Source organism: Hemibagrus wyckioides, linkage group LG24 (assembly GCF_019097595.1).
Source record: "Hemibagrus wyckioides isolate EC202008001 linkage group LG24, SWU_Hwy_1.0, whole genome shotgun sequence".
NCBI classification, from domain to species: domain Eukaryota; kingdom Metazoa; phylum Chordata; class Actinopteri; order Siluriformes; family Bagridae; genus Hemibagrus; species Hemibagrus wyckioides.
Window position 1 is genome coordinate 13,496,097 of NC_080733.1, and position 22,939 is coordinate 13,519,035.

At 38.9% G+C, this 22,939-nt stretch overlaps 1 protein-coding gene across 1 annotated transcript; it reads left to right on the forward strand.

The window, feature by feature from the left end:
- Window positions 1-15,133: 15,133 nt before the first annotated feature.
- Window positions 15,134-22,374, forward strand: klhl7 (kelch-like family member 7). Its single transcript, XM_058378455.1, has 11 exons — window positions 15,134-15,347; window positions 17,494-17,596; window positions 17,735-17,828; window positions 17,952-18,076; window positions 18,439-18,614; window positions 18,697-18,871; window positions 19,119-19,261; window positions 19,608-19,848; window positions 20,030-20,231; window positions 21,291-21,388; window positions 21,664-22,374. Exons 1-11 carry the CDS (start codon window positions 15,213-15,215, stop codon window positions 22,011-22,013), a joined length of 1,842 nt encoding a protein of 613 aa, XP_058234438.1. The 5' UTR covers window positions 15,134-15,212; the 3' UTR covers window positions 22,014-22,374.
- Window positions 22,375-22,939: the final 565 nt, after the last annotated feature.

Below are 22,939 nucleotides of genomic sequence, written 5' to 3' on the forward strand. Positions count from 1 at the left end.
GCAGACTGAAAAATGTATTTGATTAAATGTCAAATTGTGATATGTGCTTTTAATATTAAAATTCGAATAAAAAAACATAGGGTACAGATATTGCGCCATAATTGAGCATATTTTAAAATATTTTCCAAAAATTGAAGGGTGTTCCAAGAGTATTTTAATGCAAATGGCAAAGTATGCAGTTCAGAGATGTTCACATTAAAGAAAAATAAAACGTTAGCTCGGCAGTCTATCGCTTGGGCTTTTTGAATTTGAGAGCGATTGCGAAAAACTATGAAGAACTAGCTAAATAAAATCAGCTAGCAAAACAACGTGGATATTTTTCAGGTCAGGATATTTGCTCTTTTCTTGCAGTGAAGATTAACCTATTATAGCACTTTTTATAATAATGATAGTAATAAGAGTTTAATATGTTTGAATGATGAGTGTGTCTTATTATGTTGAATGATTATTCATTATTAATGTAAAAGAAATAGCTTGGTCTGGCAGTCCATTTGAAACACTGAAACTATTGATCCATAGTACTCTTAATCTTTATGATAATGTTTGACAGCTAACTATATTCAGAAATAAAATATTTTCAATTTATTAAATTTTTGTTATGGAGGACACAGATTCATCGTGAATATTGATTAAGCAAACTACTGAAATCCAGTCATATAAACCTGGATATATATAAGTCATATATACCTGGATGAGATAAAAAGTCTTAGATGTCCATCGATGTCAAAGCCGGAAGTGAAATGTGATTCTTGCTGATCCTTCATCTGAGATAAACTTTAAATTGCTCTGCTGGCCTTCCTCCCAGAAACCCTCACTCAACTTTCTCATTCAGAGTGCTGTTATTCTCCACAGTACGATTTCCTGGTGAACTTTAGCTTTATTGCTTTACCGCTGTGCAAGAGACAGAAACATTGATTATCACTCCCTGAATGGTCATGGTGTCATAAAGTGAGAGAAGAGGTTGTAGTAGTTCTTCCACGATTAAAGAAATGATGCCGAATATGCACTTACAGGCCTTGTTCATAATGCAAAGGAAATCGGGTTTTTATTATTTCTTCATTGCCCAAATTAAACAAATTTGATTTGATTGTTCAGGTCAGTGTCAGGCACAAGGCAGGACTAAGCCTACTTTTCTTTCAAAGGCTTCAAAATGGCATTGAAATGAGGTTTCATTTTGGTAGATTATTTGACGTTAATACATTTCTTGAAGATGAATATTGTACAGCATCACTAATAATAACATATAATAAAAATGTTATAAAGAAGGAAAGTGAGCCTGATTTCATTCTAACCCAGACAGTAGAGTCATGCAGTCTATCAGTAATGTTTCAGTCATGTCTGATGATTATACTAGGTGATTAATTAATGATTGTTTGGTCTGATATTATATATTTCGCTTCACTTCTCTGACATTATTGGTTTGAATGTAAGGGCACCAAAGGTCAAGGGTTTTTTTTGTTTCTACAGTATACACAGTATATACAGTGCTTTAAGTTAAAAACCTTTACATTTGCTTTTTCTTATGGATTACTGTATCTTTTTCCTAGAAGAGTCTATTTTTTTCAGTGAAAATGAAAACAATTCATTTTATGTGAATAGGCTATGAAAAAAATAACATAATAATTAACCTGAGTTCTATTATTAACATTATTATTATTATTATTATAAAATTAGATCAAATACTCACTAATCTGTCACAATACATGGCATATTTTTGCATTAGTATGAAGTCAATTATGAAATATAAAAGCAAACTTGAAAAACAGACTCTAGGAGATATTAACTAAGTCTTATAAAGCAAGACTTGTAATCTTGTAAAGCAAAATATTTAACTTAATTACTTGGGGTGAGAATGAAAAGACAGGAAAGGATTAGAAGTTGATATTATAGTTTGACATAGCCTTTATTTCTGTCAAGGCTTTATTGTCAAATATACATTCCTTTAGCCTTTATTGTCAAATATACATTACAGCACAGTGAAATTCTTTCTGCGCATATCCCATCCTTGGAGGTTGGGGTCAGAGCGCAGGGTCAGCCATGATGCAGTGCCCCTGGAGCAGAGAGGGTTAAGGGCCTTGCTCAAGGCCCCAACAGTGGCAACTTGGTGGTGCTGGGGCTTGAACCCCCGATCTTCCGGTCAACGACCCAGAGCCTTGAACCACCGCCCCCAGTGTCATGACAAACATTAGGAAATTCTGGTTATTACACATTTCTTTGGTGTGGATCTCACTAAAAGCTGTTTTTCAGTGGGAAGCCAGCAGGAAAAAAAACACTGCCTTGAAACACTTAGAAAGACAGTCTTTAAGTTTTAAGGAGCTGTTCTCAGTAGCTAGGTCTACAATATTCAGGTGAAGCAAGTCTTGGGTATAAACTTTCTTTTTGGGAAGTGCAAATCTTTGAGGTTTCCATGTTGGACCATCATCAACAGCAGAACGTGAGTCATAAGCTGGAGAAAACTCATGGATGAATCAGACAGGCTCAGAGGCCAAGATGAGGAGCAGCAGTAGAGTTGTATAGTCACTGCAATCCATACAGGTGTGAAACCTACACCTCAACTTCTCTTTAATATGAGTAAGCAAGCTGCAGTTGTAAAATCAATACAATAATAAAAATATTCAGATATTTGGATGATCTTAAAGAAATGGATAGATGAGCAATAAGGGCATTCTCAAAGTTAAGGGTTACTTTCTTCTTCCTCAAATACTATCCAAGCCCTGTAGCATTAGTAACGTAAGAGCGCCTGTTTAATTTCCCCCTAATTACATTCTTCATGGAGCTTATCCACAGATAAATTATAGAAGGGTGAAAAGGACGAACATGTATTAATAGTCCGTTTCGTTCGGTCTGGACCAATAGAAATGTGGTGTTTGCTTAGCTTTCTGGTTTATAATGAAGAAACTAAGAAGAACCGCTGTTACATAATGCGTGAGGCAAAATGTGTCAGTATAACAATGTTGTTTCCAAGTGATGAGTAACCATAAATGAAATAAAAACCAAGGACGTGGTGCAAGCCTTCCATGGCAACACGTTCCTCCTGAACAAGATAAGAGATCTGCTTCTGCACAAAGAATCTTGTTCTCATCCTACTGAGAGAAAAAAGCACACCTATCTCTCTCTCTCTCTCTCTCTCTCTCTCTCTCTCTCACTGCAGCTGCACTTGTACCTCTCATCTTAAATTTAAATTAAGCCAAAGAATACAGCTCTCTGAGTAAACCTAATCTTCACTGGGCAAACAAGATAGTTATGTTTAGATTCCCAAAAAAGATCCTATTTTATGCCAGATCTGAAATTTTGCTGAGAATCGAACGCTCGAAAGAACATCACTGTGAAATATAATGAGACATTTGCAGAAAACACTGCATTTTATACATTAGACAGGGAGTAACTACATTTGGTGAACTTACAAACAAAGAGAAAAAGTGCAGTTTCCATTGATAAATTAAGTAGTTCATAACATTTTATATACATACTATAGTATATATAACATTTAAAATAGGAATCCATTCATTTGAAATTGAATAATATATTATGTTACATTATACACATTACGGCTAATTTTCAACGGACAAAGCAATTTCACAATTATTATTATGTAGTAGATAAAAACGAATCTGAAATGGTGAATCTGAGTGACTTTCACAAGAGTCAAATTGTGATGATGAGAGGACTTGGTCAAAGCCTGTCCAAAATATCAGGTCTTGTGCAGAGGTTTACATTTCAGGCATTTGGCAGATGCACTTAACCAGAGCAATTTACATTTTACTCAACTGAGAACTTGAGGGTTAAGGACCTAGCAGTGGCAGCTTGGTGGACCTGGGGTTCGAACTTACAGCCTTCCAAGCAGTTGTCCAACGCCTTAACCAATAACTCTTGTATGCAGTGGTTAATACCTACCAAAAGTGGTCCAAAGAAGGACAAACAGTGAAGCAGCAACAGGGTCCTGGGTGCTCAAGACTCATGGATACGTGTGAGGAGTGAAGGCTCTGATCCAATCCTACAGACGAGCTACTGTAGAATACACAGTGCAAAAAAATGTTTAGGAATAGTTCAAGGATCATAACAAAGTGTTCCCCAGATCTCAATCCGATCGAAAATCTGTGGGATGTACTGGACAGAAAATCAGATCAACGGAGGCTTCAACTCACAATGATTTAAAGGATCTGCCGTTAATGTCTTAGTGCCAGATTCCAAAGCACACCTTCAGTGGTCTTCTGGGGTGTGTGTTGGTGGCACAAGGGGGACCTACACAATTATTAAGCAGGTGGTTTTAATAATATGGCTGATTGCTCTTGCCCTTCCTGATACAATCCTCCCAGTTTTATCAGTTTTATCCATTTTATATATGTTTTCTAGCTTTTTTTAATCAGCCTTTCTTTCAGAAAAAAACAGAATAATTGCCAGAGTCATGAAGCTGTGACAGGACTGGCTACAAGACTGACAAATAATCTATTAATATTAAAAAAGAAAATACTGTTAATGAGGTCTCTGTTAGTGCTATGAATTTTTGTGAGTGTGTCGTTATTGTTTCTCTTAATCGTGTGCTGATGCACAGTCTGTGGCCACTTATGAAGAATCCTGACTGAAATCATAATGGTAGCTTTCTCCTGTTTATCATAACTGGGAAAGTCACTGATTTATTTCTTTTTATAACCAACAAACATGTCATTTGGCACCTACATATTCTATCTTGCACCTTCCTCCCACTACTCTTTTGTGTGTGTTTTTTTCCCCACATTAATTAATTAATCTTGTTCTATGCCATGCTTTCAACCTCCACAAAAAGCATTGAGAAAATTGTTCGGAGGTGTGAACCCACATTACATTAATAGTTCTGTAACTTTTGTTCTCAGTGAATTGCTCCGTATTATGAAGAACATATTGTGTATAATGCAAAAGTCTGTGCAGTTGCAGCGACAATATTTCAGTGTATCTCATGAAAATGACACAGAAGTCGGACAAAGATCCATAAACAAAGATAAATCTTTACATTTCTTTAGTCAGGTGGAAGCACTTAGGTTTGTTTAGTGCATGATATACAGTGCATGATATTAGACCAACTTGGACAGTGGCTGTGAGCTTGTAATGTTTTATGACAGTTTGGAGTATTTCATGGTCTTTGGTACCATAACAATTTTTCATTTGAAGAATATTATACAATATTATTATAGACTGTTGTGCTTTGATACTATATCTTGGCCAGTTTGTGCATGAAGAACCCGGAGCCAATAATATTGTAGCTGACATATAATTCAGTTATGTCACAAATCCAGCTGCAGCATTATGGACCCTTTCTAAAACTATATCACTTAAGGGCAATCTGAAAGGGGAGGGGGGGGCACTGTGTCATCATTTTAATGGAACTATGAATAAGGAGATCAGGAAAAATAAAATCCATAAAAAGCATGTTAGGAGGATTGACCAACACAGCTCCTGACACAAGAGCTGTCTTTTGAATCCAAATTAAACCACGATTGGCACAATGATGTTAAATGCAAGTCAGGTATAGTGTTTAAAGATTTTATGATACATCATTGTATTTATACATCAGTGAAGTTCAAACCACACAATTTATTACAGTCAACACAGTTTAATTCAGCCAGTAAATTGATTTAAAGGTCTCAGGTATACATGAGTACACCCTTTTACTGTGCAACGAAGAAACCAATACCCTATTTATTACAAATCAGACTAATATTCAGAAAAATTTTGTTAGGATATTAATAGGGATTGGAAACCACCACCTCCACATGTCACATAAACGTCTGCTTATTCTTATTCAGTAGATTATGTAAGACCGGTTCAAACTCTAAGTCGTCGCGAAGTCTTGCCAATGTATTTATTTGTATTATATACTGGGATTGATATTGCTGTGTTCTTGACCCTTGTTTTGTGTTGTGAGTACTGTTTGCTCTTTGTCTGATCAGTTTGCTATTCCGGTGTTGACCCTTTGTCCGTTCCAGCATTGATTTTAGATCAATGTGTATTGGATTTGTTATTATGTGCTGCCTGCACATGGATTCTCTTCTATCTTTAGTTCATTACAGTGATATAAATGTGTGTAGCTTGTTTTTTTAGTCATATTTATGGCATTTAGCAGATGGCTTTATCCAGACCGACTTACATTTATCTCATTTATGCAACTGAAGGTTAAGGGCACATCTCAGTGGCAGATTCAAACTCAGAGCCTTCCAATCATTAGTCCAACACCTTAAGCACTGATCTACAAGTTATTTCTTTCCCTTGTGTCTGTCGCATTTTCTTCTTTATTTATATTTTTAAGATTTTTAATTAAGACAGTGTAAAATTTCCGAATTATGGTATTTACAACAATTAAACACGATCTTCTTAAACACTTTCTGTATTTTAGAATACATTTCTCTATTTCTACATTTCTTGGAAAGCCTTTAGAGAGTTTGAATCCATGTGTTTCTGTAAACGCGTTGGTTATTTTAAGTCATAGGAACCTGTAATTAGGTATATTTAAATAAATGAACGACAGCCTAGTAACAGTTTGACAAACTCACTTGCTGTAATGTTTAGACAGCATACTGAATTTAACTGGGTTTCAATACAGCAATAATAATTAAATGAGTTCAGTACAACTGATATTAGTATTAAACCAAACATGATTGTGTACATTAGTGTATCGAGAGGGCATGTCCCGTACCCCAAAGAGCGTGTCTACACCTTGTAAATCAAGGTTTTGTTTCCTCATGACAGCGACTCTGACACCCAGCAACGTAGTTTCAGCAAATTACCTCAGGGAGGAATCCATCTTTATTCTTTTTTCTTTTTCCTTCACAGCTTTTTATTTAAGCCTATTTTTAGTTCTTCAGTGCTGCCGATCATTAGCTCAACGGCAGATTTGGGGGCCCCTCGGAGAGTCTAGTATGCAAATTTGGATCGGGGCGAGCTGTTTGTAGAGAGAAATCCTTCTGTTTGCTTTCATGTGCAAACGGCAGCTTGTTAGCGAGGAGCTTTTCACGACTCGGCAAGCCAAGCCAGGAAGGCTGGCGAAGAGCAGGAGAGGTGTCTGCTGGGCCATGTGTGGAAGCACAGAGCTTGCAGAAAATCCCAGAGCATCTTTTAATGTGAGGGATAAAGCATATCTTTGTGGCCCCACTATTGCAAAGATACCATGTAAATTAATTTCCTCCCACCGAGTCCTATGTGTCTTATTAGAGACAGATTGGTGTCAGTGTCTTTGTTATTTTTGTTTAACTGTTCCTTAAGGTGGTCTTGGTAAAATAATGAGAAGCCAGTATTTGGTGGAGAATAGAGAAGAAGGGTCGTGTTTAATTAGGCCACCTGTATTAACAAGTATTATCAGATGTACTTTTCTTACCTTTTTCTCTTCCGGTATCTATTTTCGTACGCATATAACAATTTCACTTCAGGTTATAGAGGGTTGTAGATTTGCACCGATTTTTCCCAGATATGTTGCCTTTAAGGAGATACAGAAATGACAGAGAAGAGCATGGACCGTGAATCCTAATTAGTTTTCAGAGCTCTAAACACAAGCTGAGACCAAAAGGATGTTATTAAGCAATGACCTCAAAAATGAGAAAGAGTTTTGGAAGAGTTTATGGGCGCCAGAGGATATAGTGCTTTAAATTAGATTGTGGTTAATTAGGCGGATCCCAAGGCTTCAATAAATCCACCTTTTTACACCATTTCCATCGTCATACAGGAAAGTTATTAACCCGCCTTGCTGTAGGAAGGACTGAGAGTTTCATTAACTCTGTCTGTTTCTAGATGTTCTAAATGTGTAGTTGTTGAATTATGTTTTTCATGATGTTCCCAACAGTTAAAGAATCGTGGAAGAAAACCCGTTGCTCAGAGGTTTAATTATAGTGTCAAGATACTGGATAATTATGAAAGCCTCCAGCAGCGAGTCGCAATATGACGCTTCGCTCCGCTCCCTGCTTTCTCTGCATGTAAAGGCCTCCCTTCCTGCAGGATCTGCACGACTCCTCCATTACGTCACTTAAAAGCTCTAGCCACAGAACCAACTGGGATATTATAGGTCAAAGAAATACGGCTTCTTCTGCCATTTCCCTGGCCTTCACAGACAATCCACATGAGGGTGAAGCAAAAGACACTGCACAGAGAGACGTGTCCCAGACCCGAGGGAAATGAATCCAATGATATAATGGGAGACCTCTAAACTGTGGGTGAAAAACAAAAACTCCTACGGATGAGAATCAATATCAGCACAAAGGCTTGCGATGTATGAATGGGTTCAAAATATGCAGTGTCACAGGAGGTCAGGGACAATCCTCAGAGATTCTCTGTGCTAAATATTTCAGTGGTGTGCCTACACACACTTTATAAAGATCACAATCAATCATACAATGTAAAATGCAGCTTTCTATATCACTTGTCTGTGCTACCAGGACTAAGCTTCCTTGTCACTCAACTACATTACCCATCAGCCCTGGCTTGTCATGACACAGTTCCTAGTTATCACTCACACTTGTTCTGGTTTCCATGTGTGTCATTGTCAAGCTTTCGTTATATGTGTGTGTTGTGGCAGTGTGTGTGCTACACTATAGCTCATAGATGTACTGTATGTTCTTTGCTTGATGTTTATGTTTATTGTCCTTGTTGTCATATTGTCGGTTTGACCAGCATCTTACTTAATAAACATAATCTACACCTACATCCGTATTCACCTCCCAGTCCTGACTCCTGATCACTCAAAGATGAACAGAAATCAAAAACATTTCACATCATATTATTTACAGTTAGACAGATTATTTTGTATTTTTGTTGATCCAAGCACAACAGTACCACCAATGGCCGTAAGAAAGCTATACAGAATGATGTAAAGTGAGATTTCTTCAAGCCCATAGTGTATATTCCTGCACTCTGTTACACTCATGTCAGGTTCATTTGAACTGACCTACTCCAGACACATCTGTAACACATCAGGAGCAGCGAGTGAGAAAGTGCATAGCAGTCGATGGTGTAATGAATGGAATGAATGTGAAGGTGGATTATTTTACCCTTATCCTTTTTTACCCCCTCCAAAACAAGTCCATTTTTAGTCCAATGAAAATACAAATTAGAAAATGTGTGAAAGATGACAAAACTGTATACAGTGGAGCCTCGGCATATGAATTTAATCCGTTCTTAAGGCGAAAATTTGTATTGCAAAATGAATTTTCCTATAAGAAACCATTTAAATGCATATATGCCTGAAATAATACCAATATTCTAATATGAAGCATATGTAAACTGTACGGCTGCTTACAAAGAACTGACCCAAGTCAAGCATTCCATGTCAAGGGTCTTCACTGGAAGTCGTGCCACCAAGCTTGGGCTAAAAATAGAACAGACCACCCACGGCACCAATCTGTCAACAAAAAAACATGCGAAAAATCACGTAGCAACGTGACACCAACATTGGTATCGTGGGCTGACTCTTTTGAAACAGCTTTCGCTGACTGAAACTCGCTTTGCTTGGCTTTTAAGCGAAGTATGCTGAATATGCTTCATATGCCGATGCTAATTTCTTGCAAAATTTCAATTCTTAACACGAAAAATCCATAAAGGGAGGGTATGCGTATGCCGAGGTTCTATTGTATTTAGTGCAGTTGTGTTGTTGTTGCTTGTCTGTTGGTAACACATAATGACCCCAGAAGAACATTAAGAACATGAACCCCTTTTAAAAATGTAGAAAAATGCAGCTGCCTATATGGCTTTAGGCGAGTGTGTGTTAGTTTGCAGCACGTTATTATATAAGAGTTTCATTATCAAGCTATTCACAGATCACTGTAGCAACAGCACAGGCATGTATACACTAAAGCACAGACAACAGGTAGTTAACTAGCAACATGGACATTTCACCAATGACATCTTTCACATACAGACAACATCATTATAATGCATTGCTAAGCCTGTAGACGTGAGTATTACTGAAGACAAAGGAAAAAACTTTACATTGCAAAAAAAGTGTCAGTGCTATTCCACTCAGTGCATAGAGTGGGGTCAGACCAGGTGATTATATTCAGTAATTAGGTACCATTCTATAGTAAGACAGATAAATACCTCGCCATACAATAGACCTTGGCATAGAAACATCCTGAAAATCGTAAACGGATCAAAAATCAAGTAAACAAGCATGTCATGTCACATTTTAAATATTTTTAGACGCTCAATGTTTCTAGTCCCTTGTCTTTTTATGTGATGGTCGTTTTCTGATCTAAGTGTATGTTTGTGTATGTGTATGAAGACGTCTGTGGTATGATGGGATAATTGCATCCTGCGCTGCGTGTCATCTTTTGATGTGATGCACTGCCGTGTTATTTGAATTTACAGGAGCTAATGAAGCCTTTTGAAAGCACAAACCGCAGTGAAAAATAGCAGATGACGACTCAAAAAAACAGAGTGTGTATGTATCTGTGTGTGTGTGTGTGTGTTTTCAATCAGCCAACACATGATACCATGAGAGATCTCCACCATCCTTTTTTGAGAGACCGTGTGAACAGATAAGAAGCAGTTTTTTGGCACTGAGAAGGTGTGATTTTTCCCCCCCTTTTTTCCCAGTTTCAGAATACATTAGCACTGACTCAGGCAATCAGAAGATCTGTACCAACATCCAAATGCAAATACTTTAATCAGGACACTATCAGTGTTTTATCCTGTGTTTGAAGCGATGGTCCTTCTATCAATGTAATTATAAATGAGGCAGAGTTTATACATAGGGCTACTTTCCATCAGTTCTTCCTGATCGGATATTAAAATGCATATTAAAATCCCGGAAATAGCTTGAAATTAAAAGCACACAAAGTGAGACAGTGTGTATCAGTGCTGCAGTCAAAGATATAATAGAAGGTGTTACATCCCTGGACTTATTGTGGTTTTGTGTGTGTGTGTGTGTGTGTGTGTCTCTCTCTCTCTCTATCCCTCTCTCTCTCTCTCTCTCTCTCCTTCTCTCTTTGTCTGTCTCTGACCCCCCCTCTCTCTCCCCCTCTCCCTTTCCCTCTCTCTGTATTTCTCTCTCCCTCTCTATCCCCCTCTCTCACTCTGTCTCTCTCTCCCACTTTCTGTCATTCTCTTTCTCTATCCCTCTCTATCCATCTCTCTCTCTCTCTCTTTCTTTCTTGCTCTCTCACTCTTTCTCTCCCGCTCCCTTTCCCTTTTTCTCTCCTTCTCTCACTCCATTTCTTTCTCTCTTTCTCTCTCTCTCTCTCTCTCTCTCTCTCCATCTCTCTCTCTCTCTCTCTCTCTCGCTCCCTCTTTCTTGCTCTCTCCCTTTCCCCCTCTCTCTCCATCTCTCTCTCTCTCTCTCTCTCTCTCTCTCTCTCTCTCTCATCTACCCATTTAGGATATCCCAGAGGAGGACAAGATTCAACACAGGGATTCTTAGATTGTGAATGACGTGAAGAATATAAGAATATAAACCCACAGTGTCCTAGTTAACAGCTGACACCCTTTTCAATATTCCAGCTTTATGCCACTTTTCTGCCTTATCAACTCTTAGCTCTTTGGACTTGTATAATGCGTATTATCCTAGGCTTTATATCTTATCTGTGTGAGCAATGCGTGAAATAATCATTGCATCCATATACAATGTGTGTGTGTCTGTGTGTCTTTTCTATGGGGATATCTTCTACTAAATATCTTTGACTCTACTGAACAAAATAGTTACATTACTGGACTTAAAGCTTTTTTTCACCCATACCAACCATTGTACACAAACTACATATAAAAATAAAACCTTTCCTTGACCTTAACTCACTGGCTATTATCATATTATAACAGGAGCTACATGAAGCAGGGAGAGGAAAGGACGTTCAAACTTTCCTGTAATGTGTGTGTGTGAGGAGACTAGGCGTACATCACTGACCAAATTAGAGCTCTAAGAAACATTGGTAATTCGGTTAAAAGGGTGTGTGTAATGATTCCAGTTCCTCCAAATTGGCATAACAAGCAGATTTGGAGAGCATTAATTAGACCACCCCCTGACAGCCTACATCCCCTTATTAGGAAACAGAAAGAGACGGCCTGTCTGGAGTGCCTTGACACAGTTTAGGAAACAATCCCATTCTGATTCTTGGCATTTAATCCACTTCAGTTCAGTTTAATTCAGTTTTAGCAGGGGATATTGTCACAGAAATCTGGGTTTACACACCTAATGAGAGCAGCCATAGGCGACGATGCCAAGAAAGCACTCGCTGAAATGACATGAGGAAGAAACCGTGAGAGGAAACAGACTCATGGGAAGCATCCTCTTCAGGGTGACAACGGATAGTAGGATTATTATGATATAAAGCTTATGGAGAATTACGGTGTAAGACAACTCAGGTAAGGGCAAGTCCAGATTTTTAGACTTGGGGAGAATAGAGGAGGTAAGAGAGTAGAAAGAGGTTGAACAAGCAAATACAGTACATGATGAAGATCTGATCTGTTTCTTGGTGTAAAATGAACAGAGAGATTATATATATATTACTGTTTTGGATGCATAGCTTCTCTTTAGCTGTTATCTCTAACATTTTGATCAATTACTGAAGGAGCACTACAGTAATCATTTAAAGTAACATGAGCAACATATAGCTCAGAAGGTCTGCACAAATTATACAGGATTTTTAGATATCTCTAAGATGAGGTCAAAATGGCACTTAGTGTAGTAAGGCCTATATCAAGGCTTATTTTCAGTTTGAAAGAAGATAGCACAAAATCGCTTGGTGTCAGGAAAGATCCAACCAGGCATAACATTATGTCCACCTGCGTAATATTGTGTTGGTCCCACTTTTGCTGCCAAAACAGCCCTGACCCGTCATGCACTGTGTATTCTGAGACCTTTCTATCAGAACCAGCATTAACTTCTTCAGGAGTTTGAGCAACAGTAGCTCTTCTGTTGGATCGGATCACACGGGCCAGCCTCAGCTCCCCACGTCCATCAATGAGCCTTGGCCACCCATGACCCTGTCTCCAGTTCACCACTGTTCCTTCCTTGGACCACTTTTGATAGATACTGACCACTGCAGACCGGGAACACCCCACAAGAGCTGCAGTTTTGGAGATGCTCTGATCCAGTGGTCTAGACATCACAATTTGGCCCTTCATCAAACTCGCTCAAATCCTTATGCTTGTCCATTTTTCCTGCTTCTAACACATCAACTTTGAGGACAAAATGTTCACTTGCTGCCTAATGTATCCCACCCACTAACAGGCGCCATGATGAGGAGATCATCAGTGTTATTCACGTCACCTCTCACTGCTCATAATGTTATGCCTGATCGGTGTAGATCAGAGGTAGATGCAAGCTTGAGATGACGAGATGAAGTCAGGATGATATGAGGAAGAATCTCTTAGAGGAAATAGAACCCATCATCTTCTGTGGCACTGGATAAAGGGATTATATATTCTTCTTAAAACAATACACAAAATGTGAGTTTAGAGTGTACAGATTGTGAATATTGGGCTGAGCAGAAGAGAGTTGTTATGATTACAGCAGCAGTGCTGAGATACAAATCAGAATAGAGGTGAGATTATGCACTCAATGTTATTATTCACTTTCACTTGTGAAAAATAACCAGAATGAATATATCCAAAGTATCTAGGGGAGGCTTGTTATTTTTTTCAAGCCTGCAAGTCTGACTGAAATTTACAGGCTTTCCTCCATATGATTTTATAAGTTGTCTTAAATGGAAAAGAGTAAGTGATGTGCCTTTTATAGCTTTGTGATAACTTTTGCAAAACAGCTCTAGAGCAAATCTAGAACATTAAATTAACTGCACTTTAAACACAGCAAATGCTTTAGGATTTCATGAAAATCATTGCCGTTTTCAGTAGTAATAATCTTGTCAGTACACCACTCATACAACTCAGCATTTCTGTCTATGCTTGTGCCCTTGGCATGGGAGTCAGGCAATAATGTAAAGGTCTTTGTAAAACAAATAACACTGCAGCTTTGCAGCTTGCTTGACACTTTCTGTTCAGCTCACTGAAAGTATCTGTGAAGCAGCAAGGCTCAGATCTGACATGTCACTCATTACTCCTCCAACTCTTCCGCAAACACCATCATCCAGTGCGGTCTGATGCTAAACCACACCCCAACCTGCTCCACACCACCAGCGTCAAGGAGCATTCCCTGTTTTTGGCTGAGAAGTGGTGCTGTTGCTTAGGTGCTTATGCTAATAGGAACTGCTTAAAGTGAAGGTGCACAAATGTGACCATATGTGCAATCTCATTTCAAACTGACATCAAAATATGTGTAGTGAGGACAGCAACTCTCTCTCTCTCTCTCTCTCTCTCTCTCACTCTCTCTCTCTCTCTCTCTCTTGCTCTATCTCAACCCCCTCTCTCCAACTCTATCTCTCTCTCTCTCTCTCTGTCTCTCTCGTTCGCTCTCTCTCTCTCTCTCTCTCTTTCTGTCCAACTCTCTCTCTCTCGCTCTCTCTCTCTGCCTGGAAACCTGGAGGTCCAGTGGGACATCTCCTGGCTGGTGCTCCTAAAGGACACAGGCCAGCCTTCAAGCTGGAGTGATTAAGCTGAAATCAGTTGAGACCTGGTGTCAACCTGCCACCTGCTTGAATACAGGAGATCTTTAACCTACTGAGCTAATAGAAACTGTCTGGACAGCCATCATGACTGATACATCAACATCAACCTGCATGAAAGAGATACCACAATATAAGAGATCCCAGATTGCAGAATGAGGTTAGACAGGCTTTGATTAGTCTTAGTCTCTCTTTCTCATATTCATATTCTTTTGTGTGTTTTTTGTTTTTATTTTTTTTTATTTTCAGTATACCTATAAATGAAATATAAATAGAAAATAGATGTACTTTCAAGGCCATTACCTACACAAAGCTCACGAGTCCCCAACCAGGTACTGATATTATGAAAACACTGACATCTTGTGTACGTCACATATTAATACAACCTGCAAAGTTCCGTTTTGTACAAAATGTAAGACCTAATCTTTAGCTCGCCATAGCTACATGAACCACCGTCGCTTGTACATTTTGAGTAAAACGGTTAAAATATCTGTTTTAATAATAAAAAATAATAATAATAATATTTGTTTAATAAACTATCTGCTTTAATACATTCGTAGTCTCTTGACTTTTATTTTGACAAACAGGTTGGGAGTAGTCCTTGGTTTGTAGTTGTTGTTATTTTTGGTTTCCTGCTTCACCTCCTCCTGACTCGGTGTGTTAGTGTAATATTGTGGAGATCCACAGTGAGTGGACAGAGATATGGACAGGATGGCCTCCTCGTCCTGTGAGAAACCTTCAGGCCCTAAAAAGAAAAGCGAGAAGAAAATTGCATCCAAGGAGGAATATAGATTACTGTCTAATATCATGGGAATGATGAATAACTTGAGGAAACAGGTAGGATAAATTTTATTCTGCACTTCAGCCTGTAGTCCGGTGTCATCCAATAACTCAGTGCTTTACTGCAATAAAGGCGCAACACTGAAGAATGAACGGAATTCAAAGATGATTGTTTTTTGTTCATCTATCTACCTGTATGTCTGTATGTCTGTCTATCTGTTCGTCTATCTATCTATCTATCTATCTATCTATCTATCTATCTATCTATCTATCTATCTATATCTCTGTCTGTCTGTCTACCTGTCTGTCTTTTTTGTGGTTATATCAGATACCTTGATGATGAAGTGTTTCTTCTCAGTGACAGTGATTGACTATCTATCTATCTATCTATCTATCTATCTATCTATCTATCTATCTATATATATATACTGTATATAATGTATATAATGTCTGTCTGTATGTCTGTCTATCTATCTATCTATCTATCTGTCTATCTATCATTATTAAAAATGTACAAATCAATATTAGATGATCTATCTCTGTCTGTCTGTCTGTCTGTCTATCTGTCTGTCTCTATGTCTTTTTTGTGGTTATATCAGATACCTTGATGATGAAGTGTTGCTTCTCAGTGACAGTGATTGACTATCTATCTATCTATCTATCTATCTATCTATCTATCTATCTATCTATCTGTCTGTCTGTCTGTCTGTCTGTCTGTCTGTCTATTAATTTGTCTGTCTGTCTGTCTGTTCGTCTATCTATCTGTCTGTCTGTCTGTCTGTCTATTAATCTATCTGTCTGTCTGTCTGCCTGTCTGTTCGTCTATCTGTCTGTCTGTCTGTCTGTCTGTCTGTCTGTCTGTCTGTCTATTAATCTGTCTGTCTGTCTGTCTTTTAATTTATCTGTCTGTCTGTCTTTCTGTTCGTCTATTAATCTGTCTGTCTGTCTGTCTTTTAATCTATCTATCTATCTATCTATCTATCTATCTGTCTGTCTGTCTGTCTGTCTGTCTGTTCGTCTATCTATCTATCTATCTATCTATCTATCTATCTGTCTGTCTGTCTGTCTGTCTGTCTGTCTGTCTGTCTGTCTGTTCATCTATCTATCTATCTATCTATCTATCTATCTATCTATCTGTCTGTCTGTCTGTCTGTCTGTCTGTCTGTCTGTCTGTCTGTTCGTCTATCTATCTATCTATCTATCTATCTATCTATCTATCTATCTATCTGTCTGTCTGTCTGTCTGTCTGTCTGTCTGTCTGTTCATCTATCTATCTATCTATCTATCTATCTATCTATCTATCTATCTATCTATCTATCTGTCTGTCTGTCTGTCTGTCTGTCTGTTCATCTTTCTATCTATCTATCTATCTATCTATCTATCTATCTATCTATCTATCTATCTATCTATCTATCTATCTATCTATCATCATTAAAAATGTATAAATCACTATTAGATTATTACTGACTGATTGATTAATTGATTAATTAATAATTACATAGATAGATAGATAGATAGATAGATAGATAGATAGATAGATGTTTTTTTTTTCTTTTATTAAACAAGATGTACAATACTGTTATATAATCTAATCCTACTATACTATTTATATATCTGTTTGTCCATCTGTCTATGTCTATTTGTTTGTGTGTCTGTCTATTTATCTATTAATCATGCAGTATGTATGTATTTATATGTCTGTCTACCTGTCTGTCCATCTGTCTTCTATTCTATCTATATATCTATCCCTCTAATAGTGGTTTGTAAATTAAATAGATAGATAGACAGTATATGAGGATTAGATTATACAGGAGGAGAGGAGGTTGAAAATAATCATTTTATACAATTGAGGGCCTTGCTCAGGGGCCTTGCTCAGGGGCCCGGCAGTGGCAGCTTGATGGATCTGGAATTCGAACTCACAACTTTCTGAGCAGTAGTCCAATGCCTTAACCACTAATCTACCACATCTCACATTTAAATGAAGTGAAAAAAAATCAAAGAATAAAGAATCTTAAAGAATATATGAATATCCCAGAATGTAAGGGATGTAATCATGCTGTCAGCTCCCAAACAGTACAGTGGATGGCAGCATCAGTCAAGATTACTGAAGTGTAATAGCGTAGATAAATCTGTACAGCTTTATAGATGAACTTGTTTATCTAAAGATGTGGATAAAAGTAAGATGTCCTTTTTGTTTGTTTAGGGGATCTTGTGCGATGTTATACTGGTGGTACAGGGGAAACACATCCTGGCACACAGAGTGGTCCTGGCTGCTGCAAGCCACTTCTTCAACCTCATGTTTACCAGTAATACCATGCTGTTTTTATGTTGTATTGCACACGCAATGTTTATTTGTATAAATGCTGGATGACTCCAGCAGGACTGTTTAACTGGTTTGGGTTAAAAGCATCGAAGCTGAATGGTAACATTTGTCTCTGCGACAGCCAACATGATGGAGGCCACAAACCATGAGGTGGAGCTCAGAGGAGCAGAACCTGAGATCATCGAGCTGCTGGTGGAATTCGTCTACACGGCCCGGTGAGACAACGGCTAAAAACTTTATATCTGCTATCAATATTTACAGAAGAGAAAGCAGAAGAGAAAGAGACACATCTGATATATTTCTTTCTTTCTCTCTCTCTCTCTCTCTTCTTTTTAAAGCATCTCTGTCAACAGCAATAACGTCCAGTCTCTGCTGAATGCTGCTAACCAGTACCAGGTTGAGCCGGTAAAGAAAATGTGTGTGGATTTCCTGAAAGAGCAAGTGGATGCGACTAACTGCCTCGGTAAGGGCAGATACACACAGTGAACTTTTGTATAGAATAAAGAAAAAAATCTATCTATTTATTTCTATCTATATATCTATTATTTTATTTCCAATAACAGCACATCCCATAGTATTGTATTCCTATTTTTTATACCACAGCGATTTGCCAACGATTGCAATTTTTATTTATCAATGAATGACCCGTAATATGCTACACTCTAGCTTTATCTAGGTGAAATTTGACATGGATTATTATTAAGTGAATTAGATGAATTTATTAATTCATTTAATGAATAGCTCCTGTGAGCCCATAGACTCCAAGTGGACAGGACTGCAGGCTCTTTAATAAAGTTTGATTAAAAGCTTAAAATGACCCTGTAGGTATCAGTGCACTGGCTGAGTGTCTTCACTGTCCCGAGCTGAAGACCGCTGCAGATGAGTTCATCTATCAGCACTTTACAGATGTGTACAAACTGGATGAGTTCCTGCAGCTGGATGTGAAGCAGGTCACACATCTGCTTCACCAGGACACGCTGACCGTCAGAGCCGAAGATCAGGTGAACGAGATTCTAGCAACATTGTTGAGTCAAAAAAGATTCTTTCTAGATATTTCTGGTAATGATATGTCTGTCTATGCAGATCTATGACGCTGCTGTGCGGTGGTTGAAGTATGACGTGTTGAATCGGCAGAAGTACATCGTGGAAATACTGAGCAAAGTGCGCTTCCCACTCGTATCCAAAAACTTCCTGAGTAAGACGGTGCAAGCCGAGCCTCTCATCCAGGACAATCCCGAGTGCCTCAAAATGGTTATCTGTGAGTCGCTGATCATTCAGGCATAAAGAAAACAATTAAGAATTAGGATAAAATGTTATATCTAATAGTACTTTGTAAATATTAGGATTACAAATGGTTGAGTTTCCCGAAAGTATAATGGCACTGCGCACAAAAGAGTTTGTACATAGCAGATGTTATGATGAAATGCTAGTCGATAAGGCGTCTTTCCTGTTTTTTGTGCGTGTGTGTGCACGTGTGTGTGCACGTGTGTGTGGCTGTGGGTCAGGCGGAATGCGTTACCATCTCCTGTCTCCTGAGGACAGAGAGGAACTGGGCGAGAGCAGTCGTCCACGCCGCAAGAAACATGACTTCCGCATCGCACTGTTCGGTGGCTCACAGCCACAGTCCTGCCGCTACTTCAACCCCAAGGTGCAGACTGTCACCTGTTACTGACCTCTACAGACAGAGTTAAAGATAAAGATGCTTTAGACATCCACAATGGTCAGAGCAAATAAACATTATTGTCGCCCAAAAAGAGGCAATTGACAGAAGGGGAAAGGTCACAGGACGTAGTGGTTACTTTCCCTACACAAGATGAATTCCTGAGGCTTGTGGACAGGACTGTAGGCTCTTCTTGCTGGTTCTTGCTGCTTGCCGAACATTTTTGGCATTTCTGCAACTGTCATATTAAATGTGGATAGAACACAAGTGATCTGTTCTCTCGTCCTAAACTGATTCTTAACATCTGCATCTCTGTTCTTTATGTCCATTTCAGGACTACAGCTGGACAGATATCCGCTGTCCTTTTGAGAAACGGCGTGATGCGGCGGCTGTTTTCTGGGACAACGTGGTGTACATCCTGGGAGGATCGCAACTTTTCCCCATTAAAAGAATGGACTGTTACAACGTGGTGAAGGACAGCTGGTATTCCAAACTGGGGCCTCCGAACCCCAGAGACAGTCTGGCAGCCTGTGCATCCAAGGGCAAGATCTACACCTCAGGCGGCTCAGAAGTGGGTGAGTTTGTAGAGCCAGTGGAGCAACTTTCAACAGCTGGTGTTAGATCTCATTTATTTAGATAACCTTTGAGTGTAGTTCTTTTATTGGGATAATTTTTACACATTCTCTACAGATGGAACACTAGTAAAGATTGTAAGCTCTGTCTAACCTTTTGTCGTGTGTCTGTGTGCGCGTATAGGGAGCTCTGCCCTGAACCTGTTTGAGTGCTATGACACTCGGACAGAGACGTGGCAGAACAAACCCAGTATGGTCCAGCCTCGCTGCAGCCACGGCTCGGTGGAGGCTAACAGCCTGATCTACGTATGTGGAGGCAGTCTAGGGAACAACGTATCCGGCAGAGTCCTCAACAACTGCGAAGTCTACGACCCCAACACAGAGGAGTAAGGACATCTCTCTCACACACTGACCTCAGATACAGTTCCAGGTTTAGTCCAGAAGAGTTCGTACTCTGCACATGTACAGTGTGGTTTGTTCAATTTGACATAATTGATTCAACTATTTTAGAAAGCTGTTCATTAACATGAAGCCCTGAAATGAGAAGATTTTTAAATGGTTAAATCCTTTTGGATAGCTGATTTTGATTACATGGATTGGGTTATAACTGATTTTTAACCCAAAAATCAATGCAAAACAAATAAAACAACTTCGGACAAGCTTGCAATTTTGTTAAATTACCATAGATTTTTTAGAGACTTGGGCCAAAACATGTCATGTGACATCATCATGACATACATTCACTGATGAGCCATAACATTCTGAGCAGCGACAGGTGAAGTTGATGTGTTAGAAGCAGGAAAAATGCGCAAGCGTAAGGATCCGAGCGAGTTTGATGAAGGGTCAAATTGTGATGGCTAGACCACTGGATCAGAGCATCTCCAAAACTGCAGCTCTTGTGGGGTGTTCCGGGTCTGCAGTGGTCAGTATCTATCAAAAGTGGTCCAAGGAAGAAACAGTGGTGAACCGGCGACAGGGTCATGGGCGGTCACTGATGCACGTGGGGAGCGAAGGCTGACCCGTGTGATCCGATCCAACAGACGAGCTACTGTTGCTCAGATTGCTGAAGAAGTTAATGCTGGTTCTGATAGAGAGGTGTCAGAATACACAGTGTATGACGGGTCAGGGCCAACACAATATTATCCAGGTGGTCATAATGTTATGCCTGGTCAGTGTATGTGTCTTTACTGGTAGTAGTTTAAAAGAAGAATCCTGTTATCACTTACGTTATTGTAGCTATAAACAGAGCATCCAGCATACATCTTTAAGTTATAAACAATATTATATTTCACGGGATTAACAACAGCAGCTTATGACTGATTCTGATTAATCTAAAACAGGGTTCGCACCAGCTGTAACTCTACACTGTTACATATCTTCATATCAGTCAGATTATTGGGTGAGGAAAGGTTTAACTTGTTAATACCCGTGTCCTCTCCATTCAGATGGAGAGTGCTGTGTGGTATGAGGGAGGCCAGGAAGAACCACGGCCTGGTTGTGGTCAACTCGAGGATCTACGCTGTGGGTGGACAGAACGGTCTTGGTATGTTTCCACTGCACAGACCACAGTGGCTTAAATATTAGGAACAACTTGGACATTTTTGGAAGCTTAGGTCTGGTGCAAAGCTCTGTGGTGCATTATGTGAATGCTCTGATGAACATTTTTGTGGTTATATCAGATACCTTGATGAGGAGGTGTTGCTATCTATCTATCATTATTATTATTATTATTATTATTATTATTATTATTATTATTATAAAACCATCAATATTGGGTTTGTACTGCTCATACCATTATATCTATATTTCATACTGCAGGTGGTCTGGACTCAGTGGAGTATTATGAAATAGGCAGTAACGAGTGGAAAATGGCGTCTCCGATGCTGTGGAGAGGTGTGACGGTGAAGTGTGCAGCCGTGGGCTCAATCATCTACGTTCTGGCCGGATTCCAAGGAGTGGGCCGTTTGGGTCATATCATGGAGTACCACACAGAGACGGACAAATGGGTGATGCTGAGCAAAGAGCGTGCCTTCCCTGTCACCAGCTGCCTCATCTGTGTGGTAGATACCTGCGGAGCCAACGAGGAAGACATGAGCTCTTTTCATGAACCATCAACATCGTCAGCACCTTCAGCATCATCAGCTCCCACAGCACACGGACAATGCTGAGTTTGAGTGCGATTTTTTTTGTGTGTATTTTATGTATAGCTTTTAATGTACAGACTTTTTTATCGATTCGTTTTTGTGTGGCTTCCTCTTAAGACTTTTTCCAATATGATATTGTTATTAATTTTAGTTGTTTCTTTGTTTGCCATTTGTCTTCGCATACAGTTCGGTGCTCAAGTCTTAGTCCTACTATTTTTTTATATGTAAGTTTGGTCTTAAATGCCTGTTATACTTTCTGTGTTAGTGTCAAATGATTGATATGATTTGATTTCCAAGTGGTAATTTTCCATTGTCACATCCAAGCAATATACCACTTTTCACATTAAAAAAAAGCATTTTTTTACATAATTTCTCCTTCCTTTTCATTTCTTAACAAAATGTTTGCACAGATTTGCATTTCAAAAGAGGGAGCTCATCATTGTTATCCTTTGTTTAAGTGATACAAAGCAGACCTGGTTATTATGAAAACTGTTGCCACCTTGCAGTAAAATAAATGCAGTTTCTTTTTTTGACAAACTGTTTAAACATAAAATACATCATGTTGCAGGGAGGTACTGTATATGTTGAGTACACAGTATCTGAACACGCATCTGAGGAATGTGCTGGACACATAAATCTGATCCATGGAGGCCTCACCTCACAGCTTACAGGATGGTCAGAAGTCTTGTGGAGTCCATGACTCAAGGGATCAGAGCTGCACAAAGGGGTCCTACACATTATCTAGCCTGTGGTTTTAATGTTATGGCCTTGTTTGTGTATACATACAGAAAACATGTGAAAGGAGACTTACATTAATGAAATTATTACAATATAAAACATGGGCACCATAGAAGATAACATATAATTATACAAAATTAATATGCATATTGTCCAGAGAATCAAGGGGAAGGTGTACAAGACAGTGGTGAGACGGCCATGCTGTATGGTTT

Coding starts and splice junctions, on each gene's coding strand:
- klhl7 (XM_058378455.1), top strand. CDS start 15,213: ATGGACAGGATGGCCTCCTCGTCCTGTGAGAAACCTTCAGGCCCTAAA. Junction 15,348..17,493: donor TGAATAACTTGAGGAAACAG/GTAGGATAAATT, acceptor TTGTTTGTTTAG/GGGATCTTGTGCGATGTTAT. Junction 21,389..21,663: donor GGGTGGACAGAACGGTCTTG/GTATGTTTCCAC, acceptor TTCATACTGCAG/GTGGTCTGGACTCAGTGGAG.